The 15,759-nt window shown below is 47.2% G+C and overlaps 3 protein-coding genes across 3 annotated transcripts in view; all 3 read right to left on the bottom strand.

Moving 5' to 3' along the window:
• ERCC1 (ERCC excision repair 1, endonuclease non-catalytic subunit) overlaps positions 1 to 15,759 on the bottom strand; it is a 192,787-nt gene that overhangs the window by 130,185 nt on the left and 46,843 nt on the right. The window lies entirely within an intron of this gene.
• The window catches only part of OPA3 (outer mitochondrial membrane lipid metabolism regulator OPA3), a 58,633-nt gene continuing 43,181 nt past the window's right edge, over positions 308 to 15,759 (bottom strand). The window contains exon 2 of the mRNA XM_050772337.1: positions 308 to 1,985. Within this exon, the coding sequence (XP_050628294.1) occupies positions 1,585 to 1,985 (401 nt within the window). The 3' untranslated portion in view covers positions 308 to 1,584. The remainder of the gene's footprint in view (positions 1,986 to 15,759) is intronic.
• LOC126943498 (60S ribosomal protein L7a-like) lies at positions 14,037 to 14,891 on the bottom strand. Its single transcript, XM_050772330.1, has one exon. The coding sequence runs from the start codon at positions 14,878 to 14,880 to the stop codon at positions 14,164 to 14,166; it is 717 nt and encodes a 238-aa protein (XP_050628287.1). The 5' UTR covers positions 14,881 to 14,891; the 3' UTR covers positions 14,037 to 14,163.

Raw genomic sequence — 15,759 nt, forward strand, 5'->3', positions numbered from 1 at the left:
GTGTAGTGGCAGGATCACAGCTCACTGCAGCCTTGAATTCCTGAGCTCAAGGGATCCTCCTGCCTCAGCCTCCGAAGTAGCTGGGACTACAGGCGCTTGCTACGACGCCCAGCTAATATTTTTGTTTTTCGTAGAGATGTGGTCTTGTTATGTTGCCCAGACTGGTCTCTAACTCCTGGCCTCGAGCAGTCCTCCTGCTTTGGCCTCCTAAAGTGCTGGAATTGCAGGCGTGAGCCACTGTGTCCGACCTTCTTTCCTAATTTCAATGACATTTTGCAGACGCACATCATGGTTCTAAGACACATTCTTAAGATCTTTACCCCAGAGCTCCTTTAATTATAACACGCTGACAGTGTATGTAAAAAGTAGCATTCAGAGTCACAGAGCTCACCCACGCCCCCTTCAGTTGTCGGGTGGGTAGGTCATATGGCCTGGTGGAATATCCCGCTTGGACAGGGGGACCTCAGGGCTGAGGGACGGGTAGTCCCCCTGGAGGAGGCCTTTGCATGAAGGAGGGCGGAGGGAGACCTGGGCCAGTCCAAAGGCAGGAAAAAAGGGCGATCCCTGAGTACTCTGAGGGGCAGATTTGGAGGGAAGTTGGGCGAACTGACGATGACTTAGGTAGTAGAGGGACAGGCCGGTCCCTAGTAAAGGCAACTGAAGAGGACAGCAAGGGATGACCAGATAAAAGGACAGTGGCAGTAGGTCCAGGACTGGGGACTGGTGAGCTAGAATGGACTAGCCCTGGTCAAGATGGGTTTTTCCTCCCAAAAGGCCACGTCCTGCTGGAACAGACTACAGAATGCCAGGCTGGGAGGCGTCGCCCTGGAAGACCCAGCATAGCCATGCCAGTAGGGTGCACCATAGGTGGAAGAAGAGGGGGATTCTGTTGGATCGATCCACTCAGGGAGGGGAGGATGCCAATGGCAGGTACTAAGATGGATTAAGGTCAGGAGCCACAGGGTGGTGACTTATTGGAGCTAACACTGTGCAGGATTCACCCCCACCTCCCTTCCCCCTAAGACTGAGGTAGATGGAAGGGGGCGAGTCAGGAAGTCCGTACGAACTTTGTGCATTTTTACAATGGTCTGTACCAATGAGGTGGAGGTAGTGGGTGTTTGGTGCAAAAGATAAGCGTCCTAGGGGAAGGCTCCACTCAGGTGAGTGAGGGTGCAGGTGACAGAATGAGAGGTGGCTAAATCCAGGTGCAGAATCCAATTTTCTTTTGCCAAAAGTGGTGGACGTCCTGCTGGCCTACCTAGCCAGATGGAGGTGGGGTCTGATAAAAGACGCTGCCTCTCCAAAGTGCTCAACCAATGCGCTGGCAGGGGCGGGGTGGGAGAGGGCGGGGTCCTTCTTGGAACGTTCCACCTGCAGGAGGCGGGGAGTCCCAGTGGAAGGTACCACTGGGGCAGTTTAGTAGGGAGGTTGGTCGGCTTCAGCCCAGCATCTCTGCGGCGCCCTCGAAGGACTGGGTGGTGTCAGCTGGGCCTGTCCAGGATGGGACAGTGCGGAGAATAGGCCAAGACGGAGACTTCGCAGTCCAGGCAGTAGTCACCTCCAAGACCAGGGCCCCGAGACCTCCTATTTCTCCGACGCCGGCACAACTGGGGGCGCAGGCGGCGGGTCTCGGAGGCAGAGGTGGGCTCGCACCTCTTGCAGCTGAGCGCGCAGCTCCTCCAGGGCGAGCTGCATCTGCGTGGCCTGCACCTGCGTCTGCAGCTCCTCGAGCGCCAGCCCCAAGTGGCCCACCTCGCCCTGCAGCGACTCCCTGGCAATGCGTCGCTCCTTTTCCTTGCGGCGCTGCTTCAACTGGTGGCGCCAGTACTCCAGCATCAGGCAGCTGCAGGCGGTGATGAAGATGATGCCCTCACCCAGCAGCTCCGCGCCCAGCTCGGCGGCTGCCCCCTCGTTCAGCGGCTTGACGGCAGCGGCATTGAAGCCCATGATGCGCATTTTGGTCCGCATCTCCAGCCAGTGGTACACTGCGGGGAAAGACTGGAGTCAGGGATCTTTTGCAGGGCAGCCTCCTGCAAGCTCAGCCCCTCTGTGCCTCGATGTCCCCAATGTAGCAATGGGGATGTGGTCACCACAATCGGACGCGTGCTGGAGGGGGAGCCTTAACGAAGACAAGCGCAGGCCTCACACCCAGAATCCTCTAGGGAAAACTTGCTTAACTAATGACTTACTCACGTGAAGGTGGAGTGTCAACTTTTGCATCTTTATAAACACAGAAGATGCTGATGCTCTTTTGTTTTATTTCTTTTTCTTCTTTTGAGCCAGGGTTTCGCTCTATCGTCCAGGCTGGAGTGCAGTGCCGAGATCACGGCTCACTGCAGCCTCAAATTTCTGGGCCGCCTCCTCCTGCCTCAGCCTCCAGAGTAACTGGGACAACGTGTGCGCGCCATCATGCCTGGCTAATTATTAAATTTTTTTGGTAGAAACGGGGTCTCCTTGCGTTGCCCAGGCTGGTCTCGAACTCCTGGGCTCAAGTGATCTTCCTGCCAAAGCCACCCAAAGTGCTGGGTCTACAGGTGTGCCCAGCCCTGAGGCTAACTCTTAATTCCATCAAGAATTCATACTTCGCTGGGCGCGGTGGCTCACGCCTGTAATCCCAGCACTTTGAGAGGCTGAGACAGGTGGCTCAGTTGAGGTCAGAAGCTCGAGACCAACCTGGCCAACATGGCGAAACCCCGACTCTACTAAAAATACAAAAATTAGCCAGGTGTGATGGCGCGTGCCTCTAATACCAGCTACTCTGAAGGCTGAGGCAGGAGAATCGCTTGAAACCGAGAGGCAGCAGCTGCAGTGAGCCGAGATCATGTCACTGTACTCCAATCTGGGAGACAGAGTGAGACTCTATTTAAAAAAAAAAAAAATTGTAACTTGATTTTTCACTGCATTCCCCTCCAACCTCATGAACTACCTGGAATTCGTCACATATTCTACCTCCTACCCTTTCCCCTCCCAATTTTTACAAGTGGTTTTTATTTTTATTCTTTTACTGTTTATTTTATTTTTTTTATTTTTTATTTATTTTTTTTTTTTGAGACGGAGTCTCGCTGTGTCTCCCAGGCTGGAGTGCAGTGGCGTGATCTCGGCTCACTGCAAGCTCCGCCTCCCGGGTTCACGCCATTCTCCCGCCTCAGCCTCCCAAGTAGCTGAGACTACAGGCGCCCGCCACCACGCCTGGCTAGTTTTTTGTATTTTTAGTAGAGACGGGGTTTCACCATGTTAGCCAGGATAGTCTCGATCTCCTGACCTCGTGATCCACCCGCCTCGGCCTCCCAAAGTGTTGGGATTACAGGCTTGAGCCACCGCGCCCGGCCCTACTGTTTATTTTTATTTATGTATGTATGGGTTTTTTTTTTATTGAGACGGGGTCTTGCTCCGTTGCCCAGGTTGTAGTGCAGTGGCACCATCTCAGCTCACTGCAACCTCCACCTCCCAGGTTCAAGCAATTTCCAGCTAATTTTTGTATTTTCAGTAGGGACGGGTTTTCACCATCTTGGCCAAGCTGGTATCGAACTCCTGACCTCAAATGATCCATCTGCCTCAGCCTCCCAAAGTGCTAGGATTACAAACGTGAGCCACCACGCCCAGCCTTTATTTATTTATTTATTTATTTATCATTTATTTATTTATTTTGAGACAGAGTCTCACTCTGTCCCCCAGACTGGAGTGCAGTGGTATGATCTCGGCTCGCTGCAGCCTTTGCCTCCCACATTCAAGCCATTCTGGTGCCTTAACCTCCCAAGTAGCTTGGATCAATGGCGTGCGACATCATGTCAGCTCCTTTTTTTTTTTTTTTCTTTGTATTTTTAGTAGAGACAGGGTTTCACTATGTTGGTCAGGCTGGTCTTGAACTCCTGACCTCAAGTGATCCACCTGCCTCAGCCTCCCAAAGTGCTGGATTATAGGCATGAGCCACCACGCCCAGACTATTTTTTTTACTGTTTATCAGTAACCTATGTAATTGCTTTGTGCAATGCTTTGTGCTGCCTGAAATTGAAAATATAGACAATGTAAAATATGAAGGTTATGGAAATATTAATCCTGTAGATCCATAATGAAGATGTATTTTTATTTCACTAAACCAGTGGTGTGTGAAGCATTATCATTAAATACCAGCTGTACTCACTACTTCATATCGTGCCACATTTTTGTTTTCTTTTATTTCAACTTTGATGTTACTGTATGAAGGTTTTAGTTTTTCCTAGAATGATGATTCTCAAACTATGCAACCCACAAAAATTCACCATGGGACTAAGATCATCCAGATGTTTGCTCCTATTCTGTTTATTAAATAAATACTCATGGACACACTGGCTGTTCTCTGGGCTGCTGCAGGACTGTTCTCCTTCATATCGCTCCTCCTGTTTTGAGAAACTTGCATTCTCTTTGTTGAATTTCATTCTAGTTTTCCTGGAGTATATCCCTAAATACCTTTCGCAGAAAGGATGCTTAGTACCTCAGTGTTTTGAGTCCTTGAATATCTGAAATATCTTTTTCCACCTTCACATTAGATTAGATGATAAATTCTAGCCCCAGAATGACTAGTTCTAAATCCTATTCCTCAGCAGTTTGGTGGCCTGGTTCCATGATGTATAAAAGCAGAGGGGCTTGTTGTCACCCCTGTGGCACTGACATTACACCAAGATGGATGCTTTTCTCATTCCCCTTACTTTAAACTACTTTAAACTATCTTCTATCCAAATCCTGTTTCTCTCTTTAGCCCTTGAATTTTTCTTGTCTGCTCAGTAAAGGATTAACCTCACCCAAATAGAGGTCTGACCTTTGCCTTTTACTCCTGGGAGGTAATTTTTTAGTTCTTGGAATGTACAGCCTAAACTGGGGACTTGGGCCACACCAAATGGTTTGTGCTAATAGTGGTGATTTATGGTAGGGGCTTTGGGCCATGTGGTATCAGCTTAACCTCTGGAGGGGCTAGAATCTAAGGGGAGCCACACAAGTGGTCAGCCTTATCCACATGCCTATCCCTATTAAAAACCCTGGACACCGAGGCTCAGGGAGACTTCCCTGATGGGTGATATCATGTCTCTCATCATTACTGGGAGAAGTTAGTGCTGTCCACAACTGCACCAGGTCCTTAAACTGGCACTTGGAACTCTCCTGGACCCATGGACTTCTTCCCTGGGCTGATTGTAATCTGATTCTTTTCACTGTAATGAGCCACAACCATGAGAATAACTGACCCTAGCGAGTTCTGTGAGTCTTTCTAGCAAATTACTGAAACTGATGGTGGTCTTGGAGACTCCTGGGCTTGCAGTCAATATCAGAAGTGAAGGTGGTCTTGGTGACCCCCTAACTGTGTCTTATCCGTTGCCTCCTCTCCATTTTCTCCTACCTTTCTCCTACCCCTTCCCAGTCTGGAACGCCACCCTGCACTGATCTCATTTGCCTTTCCTGTTTTTTTCATTGCTCCTTTTTGTTACACCAGTGGGAGGTTTTGTTGACTTTTCAGAACTTATTTTTTCCCCTGATTTTCATAGTTTTTATTTAAAATTTGATTATAAAATGTCCAAACATACAGGGAAGTTTAGTGTTCATTGGGCTTTAAAATTATTTTATTTTTTAAAAGAGATGGGGTCTTACTATGTTGTCCACCCTTGTCTCAAACTCCCAGCCTCAAGCAATCCTCCCACCACAGCCTCCTAAAGTGCTGTTGCAAGCATGAGCCACTGTGCCCAGCCCTAGGATTATTTTTATTTTTATTTTTATTTTTGAGATGGAGTTTTGCTCTTCTCCCCCAGGCTGGAGTGCAATGACACTATCTCTACTCACTGCAATCTCTGCCTCCCAGGCTCAAGTGATTCTCCTGCCTCAGCCTCCCCAGTAGCTGGGATTACAGGCATGTGCCACCACGCCCAGCTAGTTTTTGTATTTTTACAAAATAAAATGTGTCCACTACAGCCACCGTTAAGCAGTGGGCAGGTTGTCACCTCTGACTCTGGCCTGGAGATAAGTCAGACTCAATCCATGTGAATTCTAGAATCAGTTTGTCAGTTTGCACACACATGCACATGCACAAATATACAAACACACACCTTTTGGTATAGAATTGGGATTGACTTGAATCTATAAATCAGTTTATAAGATGATATCTTTACAATATTGAACCTTCCAAATGAAGGAATCCACAGCTTTGGCACAAAGATTACTTTACAGTGAAAACACTTGAAATGTTCTCTAAACTTCTCTTACTGAACTAAAGGAGAGCCTCCTGAAAATACAACTGCCATTAACCCCCTCCGAGGGAGTTTTCTGCAAATTCCAGAAAGGAGACAGACTGTCCATCTCTATTAGAATTAAAAATCACACAGGAAAACAATAGAGGCCAGGCACTGCAGCTCATGCCTGTAATCCCAGCACTTTGGGAGGCTGAGGCGGATCACCTGAGGTCAGGAGTTCCAGACCAGCCTGGCCAACATAATTAAACCCCATCTCTACTAAAAATACAAAAATTAGCCAGACATGGTGGCGGAAAATAATAGAACTATCCATACTTTTCTACTGAACCCCTTTTTCTTTTCTTTTCTTTTTTTTTTTTTTTGAGATGGAATCTTGCTCTGTTGCCCAGGCTGGAGTGCAGTGGCGTGATCTCGGCTCACCACAACCTCTGCCTCCCAGGTTCAAACGATTCTCCTGCCTCAGCCTCCCAAGTAGCTGGGACTACAGGCACGCGCCACCATGCCCAGCTAATTTTTGTATTTTTAGTAGAGATGGGGTTTCACTATGTTGGCCAGGCTTGTCTTGAACTCCTGACGTCGTGATCCCCTGCCTTGGCCTTCCAAAGTGCTGGGATTACAGGCGTGAGCCACTGCGCCCAGCCTGAACCCCTTTTTCTTAAGTCGGTAAATAAACCTTTACTTCCAGCTATTCAATGAGTTACTCATTACAGAGTTCCCTTGCCTAATGTGTAAATAAACTTTTTCTCTCCACCTGTTGATCTGTCTATTGTTAATTAATTCGCAGGTTCCCAACAACAGGGATCTAGATTGGTAGAGGAAAAGATTTTCCTGTCAATGCAATCCATGAACATGGTATTCTCTTCATTTAGGTCTTTAAGGAATTCATCTCAATAATGTTTTGTAGTTTACAGAATAGATACCTGCATATAAATTCAGTTTATTCCTATGCATTAGATATTTTGATACTATTTTGATGGCAACATTTCAAATTTCATTTTCTATTTGTTTGTTGCTGGTACTGATTATAGCAATAAATTGATTTCTGTACCTTATATCCAGTGATCTTGATAAATTAATTCTTACTTTTTTTTTTTTTTTTTTTTTGAGACAAGGTCTCAGTCTCTTACCCAGGCTGGAGAGAAGTGGTACAACCATAGCTTACTGCAGCCTCAAGTGCTCCACCCACCTCAGCCTCCTGAGTAGCTGGGACTGCAGGGATGCAACACCATGCCTGGCTAATTTTTGTAATTTTCTGTAAAGACAGGGTTTTGCCATGTTGTTCAGGCTAGTCTCGAACTCCCGGGCTCAAGTGATCCACCTGCCTTGGCCTCCCAAAGTGCTGGGATTACAGGCATGAACCGCCATGCCCAGCCTAATTAGTTCTTATTCTTCTTAGTCATATAGTTTGTTTATAAATTATTTTAATTGTACATACACAATGTAGTTGTTTGAACATAATAACTGTTTTTTCTTTTTCTTTCTTTTTTTTTAAGAGTTGAAGTCTCACTCTCTCACCCAAGCTGGAGTGCAATAGCACAATTATGGCTCACTATAGCCTTGATTTCCTGAGCTCAAGAGATCCTCCCACCTCAGCCTCCTGAGTAGCTGGGACTAAAGGTGCCTGCTGCCACAACCTGTTAGAAATTGGTTTTCTTGCCGGGTGTGATGGATCACACCTGCAATCCCAGTAAGTTGACAGGCCAAGGCAGGCGGATCACCTGAGGTCAGGAGTTTGAGACCAGCCTGGCCAACATGGTGAAACCCTGTCTCTAATGAAAAAATAAAAACATTAGCCAGGCGTGGTAGCATGCACCTGTAATCCCAGCTACTCAGGAGGCTTAGGAAGGAGAATTGCATGAACCCAGGAGGTGGAGGTTGCAGTGAGCCGAGATTGCACTCCAGCTGGGTGACAGAGCGAGACTCCATCTCAAAAAAAAAATTAATAAAAAAAAAAAAATGTGGGCCGGGCGCAGTGGCTCAAGCCTGTAATCCCAGCACTTTGGGAGGCCGAGATGGGTGGATCATGAGGTCAGAAGATCGAGACCATCCTGGCTAACACGGTGAAACCCCGTCTCTACTAAAAATACAAAAAAACTAGCTGGGCATGGTGGCGGGCGCCTGTAGTCCCAGCTACTCGGGAAGCTGAGGCAGGAGAATGGCGTAAACCCGGGAGGCGGAGCTTGCAGTGAACTGAGATCTGGCCACTGCACTCCAGCCTGGGTGATAGAGCGAGACTCCGTCTCAAAAAAAAAAAAAAAAAAAAATGTGGGCCAGGCGCGGTGACTCACACCTGTAATCCCAGCACTTTGGGAGGCTGAGGCAGACGGATCACATGAGGTCAGGATTTCAGGACCAGCCTGGCCAACAGGGCAAAAACCCATCTCTACTAAAAATACAAAAAAATTAGCCAGGCATGGTGACGGGCACCTATAATCCCAGCTAATAGGGAGGCTGAGGCAGAAGAATAGCTTGAACTTGGGAGGCAGAGGTTGCAGTAAGCCAAGATCACACCACTGCACTCCAGCCTTGGTGACGAGTGAAATTCTGTCTCAAAAAAAAAAAAAAAAAAAAGTGTATGGAAACGCAAAGGGCCAAGAATAGTAACATTGAAGAGAAAAACTGGAAACCTTACACTACCGGATATAAAGCTATCATAAAGCTATAATCATCAAAACAGGGTGGCATTTCCACATGAATAGACAGGCCAATGGTAAAGTGTAGAGAATCCAGAAATATTCACACATGCACAGTCATATGACTTGTGACGAAAGTGACACTGTGGTGCAGCGGGATAAGAATGGCCTTTTCCAGACATGTCATTGGATCACCTGAATATGCGCAGACAAAAAAATAAACTTTAACATCTACCTCACATAATACACAAAAATTTATTCCACAGGGATTGCTGATCAAAATATGAGAGGCACAAATATAACACTTTTATATAAAAACAAAAAAGTAGGAGGCTGGGTATACTGGCTCATGCCTATAAACTCTGTGCTTTGGGAGGCCAAGGTGGGAGGATTGCTTCAGAGAAGGAGTTCAAGACCATACTGGGCAACATGGTGAAACCCTATCTCTACAAAAAATAAATAAAATTAGCCGGGTATGGTGGTGCACCTGCCGCCATGCCAGGCTAATTAAAAAAAAAAATTATTAGAGATGGGGTTTCGTCATGTTGGTCAGGCTTGTCTTGAACTTCTTTTTTGTTTGTTGTTTTTTGAAATATAGTCTCGCTCTGTCGCCCAGGCTGGAGTGCAGTGGTGCAACCTTGGCTCACTGCAACCTCCGCCTCCCAGCTACTCAGCAGGCTGAGCTACGAGGATCATGTAAGCCCGAGAGTTGAAGGCTGTAGTGAGTTGTGATGGTGCCACTGCACTCAGGCCTGGACAATAGAGCAAGACTCTGTCTCAAAAAAAAAAAAAAAACCTTTCATTCTTCAAAACATGCCAGCAAGAGAGGGAAAAGGCAAATCATAGACTGGAAGAAGCCATTTGCAATATATCAATCCGACAAATAACTCAAATGCAGGACATACAGAGACCTCCTGCCAATCAAAAGGGGAAAGGTAGAGGAACCCTCCTGCCTATCAAAAGGGGAAAGGTAGAGAACCCAGTGGAAAATGTATTGCAATACATCAATCTGACAAATAACTCAAATTCTGGACATACAGAGACCTCCTGCCAATCAAAAGGGGAAAGGTATAGAACCCAGTGGAAAATTGATGGCAATACATTAATCCAACAAATAACTCAAATTCTGGACATACAGAGACCTCCTGCCAATCAAAAGGGGAAAGGTAGAGAACCCTCCTGCCAATCAAAAGGGGAAAGGTAGAGAAGCCAGTGGAAAATTGATGCCAATACATCAATCTGACAAATAACTCAAATTCTGGACATACAGAAACCTCCTGCCAATCAAAAGGGGAAAGGTAGAGAACCCAGTGGAAAATGACTTGACTCACAGAAGAGGATGGTATCTTTTTCTTTTTCTTTTCTTTTTGAGATGGAGTTTTGCTCGTGTTGCCCAGGCTGGAGTACAGTGGTACGATCTCGGCTCACTGCAACCTCCGCCCTCTGGTTTCAAGCAATTCTCCTGCCTCAGCCTCTCGGGTAGCTGGGACTACAGGCACGCACCACCACACCCAGCTAATTTTTTGTATTTTTAGTAGAGATGGGGTTTCACCATGTTGGCCAGGATGGTCTCGAACTCCTGACCTCGTGATCCACCTGCCTTGGCCTCCCAAAGTGCTGGGATTACAGGCATGAGCCACCACGCCTGGCCACCCAGGCAGTTTCTTAAAAAGTTAAACATAGGCCAGGTACAGTGGCTTACACATCTGTATTCCCAGCACTCTGGGAGGCTACTCATCGCTTGAACCCAGGAGTTCAAGACCAAACTGGGCAACATGGTGAAACCCCTTCTCTACAAAAACATCACAAAAGAATTTTAATGTTTTTATTTTTTCTGCCACGCTCAGCTAATTTTTGTATGTTTTGTAGAGTTGACGTCTCACTATGTTGCCCAGGCTGGTCTCAAACTCCTGACCTCAAGCTATCCACCCACTTCTGTCTCCCAAAGTGCTGGGATTACAGGCATGAACACTGCACCCAGTCAAAAAACACAAAAATTAGCCTGGCATGGTGGCGTGTGCCTGTAGTCCCAGCTACTGGACAGGGGTGGGGTTGAGGTTGCAGTGAGCAGAAAGCGTGTCACTGCACTCCAGCCTGGGTGACAGAGCCAGACCTTGTCTCAAAAAAAAAAAAAAAAGGAATGAGATATTCATGCAATAAAATGGACCATGCATTGTATGACTCCATTTATATGAAATGCTCAAATAATGCAATCTATTGAGGCAGAAATCTATTGAGATCAGTGATTTTTAGGGGATGAAGGAAGGAGGCGAATGGAGAGTCACTGCAAATGAACGTGAGGGATCTTTTGGAGATGATGGAAATGTTCTGAAATTGGAATGTGGAGATGGTTGCATAACCATGTCAGTTTACTGAAAATCATCAAATCGTACCCTTAAAATGGGTGAGTTTCGGCCGGGTGCAGTGGCTCATGCCTGTAATACCAGCACTTTGGGAGGCCGAGGCAGGTGGATCACGAGGTCAGGAGATTGAGACCATTGTGACCAACATGGTGAAACCCCGTCTCTACTAAAAATACAAAAATTAGCCAGGTGTGGTGGCAGGCACCTGTAGTCCCAGCTACTCGGGAGGCTGAGGCAGAAGAATCGCTTGAACCCAGGAGGCAGAAGTTGCAGTGAGCTGAGATCATGCCACTGCACTCCAGCCTGGGTGCCAGAGCGAGACTCTGTCTCAAAAAAATTAAAAAATTAAAAATATAATTAATTCAAGATGGATTAGAGACTTAAATGTTAGACCTAATACCATAAAAACCCTAGAAGAAAACCTAGGTAATACCATTGAGGACATAGGCATGGGCAAGGACTTCATGTCTAAAACACCAAAAGCAACGGCAACAAAAGCCAAAATTGACAAATGGGATCTAATTAAACTAAAGAGCTTCTGCACAGCAAATAAACTACCATCAGAGTGAACAGACAACCTACAGAATGGGAGAAAATTTTTGCAATCTACTCATCTGACAAAGGGCTAATATCCAGAACCTACAAAGAACTCAAACAAATTTACAAGAAAAAAAACAAACAACCCCATCAAAAAGTGGGCAAAGGATATGAATAGACATTTCTCAAAAGAGGACATTCATACAGCCAACAGACACATGAAAAAATGCTCATCATCACTGGCCATCAGAGAAATGCAAATCAAAACCACAATGAGATACCATCTCACACCAGTTAGAATGGCAATCATTAAAAAGTCAGGAAACAACAGGTGCTGGAGAGGATGTGGAGAAATAGGAACACTTTTACACTGTTGGTGGGATTGTAAACTAGTTCAACCATTATGGAAAACAGTATGGCGATTCCTCAAGGATCTAGAACTAGATGTACCATATGACCCAGCCATCCCATTACTGGGTATATACCCAAAGGATTATAAATCATGCTGCTATAAAGACACATGCACACGTATGTTTATTGCGGCACTATTCATAATAGCAAAGACTTGGAATCAACCGAAATGTCCATCAGTGACAGACTGCATTAAGAAAATGTGGCACATATACACCATGGAATACTATGCAGCCATAAAAAAGGATGAGTTTGTGTCCTTTGTAGGGACATGGATGCAGCTGGAAACCATCATTCTCAGCAAACTATCGCAAGAACAGAAAACCAAACACCACATGTTCTCACTCATAGGTTGGAACTGAACAATGAGATCACTTGGACTCGGGAAGGGGAACATCACACACCGGGGCCTATCACGGGGAGGGAGGAGGGGGGAGGGATTGCATTGGGAGTTATACCTGATGTAAATGATGAGTTGATGGGTGCTGATGAGTTGATGGGTGCAGCACACCAACATGGCACAAGTATACATATGTAACAAACCTGCACGTTATGCACATGTACCCTAGAACTTAAAGTATAATAAAAAAAAGAAAAATAAAAAATAAAAAAAGAAAAGAAAACAAAGGGTGAGTTTCATGGTGTGTAGATTATACCTTGATAAAGCTGTTTAAACAAACAAAACAGGCCAGGGCGCGGTGGCTCATACCTGTAGTCCCGGCTACTTGGGGGGTTAAAGTGGGAAGATCGCTTGAGCCTGGGAGGTTGAGGCTGCAGTGAGCTGTGACTGCACCACTACACTGCAGCCTGGGTGACTGAGTGAGTCTCAGAAAAAAAAAAGGCCAGGCGCAGCATCTCACATGTGTAATCCCAGCACTTTGGGAGGCCAAGGCAGGTGGATCACCTGAGATCAGGTGGGCGTGGTGACGGGTGCCTGTAATCCCAGCTACTTGGGAGGCTGAGGCAGGAGAATCACTTGAACTTGGGAGGTGGAGGTGGCAGTGAGCCAAGATGGCGCCACTGCACTCCAGCCTGGGTGACAGAGAGAGACTCCGTCTCAAAACACAAACAAGCAAAAAAGCCAGAACACCGGGGTCCAGGACCTCTCTCACTGGAATTGGCAAATGCTGTCATGAATGGTAGGGGGGGTGGGTGGGGAGGTGGGGTTCACAGCCTCTATGCTGGGCCCAAGTGGATCCCGCCTAACTCAGAGACCTCAGGAATGAATGTCTGTATTTCTGAGGTTTTTGATTTTCCAGAATCTAAACCCCTCTGTTGGACTGGGGACACGCCACTGCTGTGAGTCCGAGTCAGGAACAGCCTGCAACAGAAACTGGAGAAACCCATGGCTTCCCCATATGGGGACTAGTCTCCCACAACCAGAAGGCTGCCATAGGATGTCACCGGGAACCCAGGCTCCTGGTTCAGCCCTACCCTCCTCATTACGGGGCTCTTAGCCACATGCCCAAAAGATGCCTGCTGCCCCTTGGCATCACAGCCTCCTTCCAGGCAGGAGATGGGGGCAGGGGGTGTCAGAGGAAGTGTGTGTCTAATCTGTCACTTTTTATGGAAAAGTCACTGAATTTTACAGAACCCCCATTCCACATAGCCATCCTGTACTATAGGGGGTCTGGGAGGTCCACTGTTCTTGGCTGGATACATAGTCACCCTTCATTTAATTGGGGCCTTGTGTAGCGGCTCAGGCTTGTAATCCCAGCACTATGGGAGGCCCAGGCAGGAGGATCACCTGAGTCCAGAAGTTTGAGACTAGCCTGGGCAACACAGGGAGACCTGGTCTCTACTAAAAAATAAAACAAAATAAATAAGATAAATTTTTTTTTAAGGAAAATTTGTATTTTAATTATTTTTATGCACAGAAAACTCAACAGTGTACATTTAACCCAGTTTAGTGGCAACTTCTTTAGCTTTTGCCTTTTCGAGCTTGGCGATACAAGCCACAGACTTGGGACCCAAGACATCGCCGCCCCAGTGACGATGGATCTCATCTTATCTGTCGTTGTAATTGGTCCTGATAACTTCCACCAGCTTAGCCAAAGCGCCTTTGTCTTCCGAGTTCACTTGTGTAAAGGCGACAGTGGTCCAGGTCTTCCTGTGGACTAGACGTCCCAGTCTTGCCTTCCCCTTGATAATGCAGTAAGGGACCCCCATTTTACGACACAGGGCAGGCAAGAAGACAACCAGCTCGATGGGATCCACATCATGTGCAATCACCACCAGCTGAGCCTTCTTGTTCTCCACCAAGGTGGTGACGGTGTTAACTCCTGCTCGAAAGACAGGTGGTCTCTTAGTGGGGACATCCCCTTTGCCAGCAGCTTTCTTCTCGGCCCGGGCCAACAGCCTCTGCTTCTTCTCTTGCTTTATCTCTGGTCTGTACTTGTGGGCCAGCTTAAGCAGCTGAGTAGCTGTCTGGCGGTCCAGGGCCTGGGTGAACTGGTTAATTGCAGGAGGCACTTCCAGTCGCTTATAGAGGATGGCTCTCTGCCGCTGCAACCTGATAGAGCGGGGCCATTTCACAAAGCGGGTGAGGTCTCTTTTGGGCTGGATGTCCTGTCCAATGCCAAAATTCTTAGGCCTTTTCTCAAACAGGGGATTCACCACTTTCTTGGCCTCCTGCTTTTTCACGACAGCAGGGGCCAGAGCCACCTTCTTGCCCTTGGCCTTCTTTCCTTTCGGCATCTTGGGCGGCGGAGGAGCAAGATACATTTTTTTTAGAGAAAGAGTCTCACTCTGCTAGCCAGGCTGGAGTGCAGTGGTGCAATGATGGCTTATTGAAGCCTCGACCTCCTGGGCTCAAGCAAACCTCCTGCCTCAGCCTCCTGAGTAGCTGGGACTATAGGCACGCACCACCACACCTGGCGCATTTTGAAACATTTTATAGAAACAGGGTCTCACTATGTTTCTCAGGCTGGTCTTGGACTCCTGGGCTCAAGCGATCCTCCCACCTCGGCCTCCCAAAGTGCTGATATTATAGGTGTGAACCACCATACCTGGCCTGAACCTGAAATCTTGGGGAAGGCTTCAAGGATACAAAGAGACCCCTAGGATCCATATTAGGGGGTGGGGTAGGTCCAGGGCAGTGGTGGGGGGTGGTACCCATGGTGCTGACAGCCCTCTGACCTTGGAGTCCCCCAGTGCTTCATGCTCGTTGCAACCCAACAGACAGACTCCTTGCTGAGAAGTGGCTGCCCAGCCAGGGACTATAGTTAGGGGCAGTTAGGTGTGGTCAGGGCACCAAGTTCTAGGAAAAATAAGCCAGCCAAGTGAAGTGGGTTACTTCCAGCCCTGGTCCATACAAGCCATGCTGTGTCCTCACGAAGACCATCCCCAGGGGGACCTTGAAATAAACACACTGAAGATGGCAGAGTTGCAACAGCCTGAGTCCCTGAATGACAGTGTGGAGGAGGAAGGCTGCCCTGCCAACCTGTTCCCAGCTAGTACAGCTGTGCATTGCTTAATGACAGGGACACAGTCTGAGAAAGGCATTGTTTGGTGATTTCGTCATTGTGCAAACATCACAGAGTGGGCTTACACAAACCTAGATAGTGTAGCCTGCTACACACCTAGGCTACGTGGTCGAGCTTT

This window comes from Macaca thibetana, chromosome 19 (genome assembly GCF_024542745.1).
Source record: "Macaca thibetana thibetana isolate TM-01 chromosome 19, ASM2454274v1, whole genome shotgun sequence".
NCBI lineage: Eukaryota > Metazoa > Chordata > Mammalia > Primates > Cercopithecidae > Macaca > Macaca thibetana.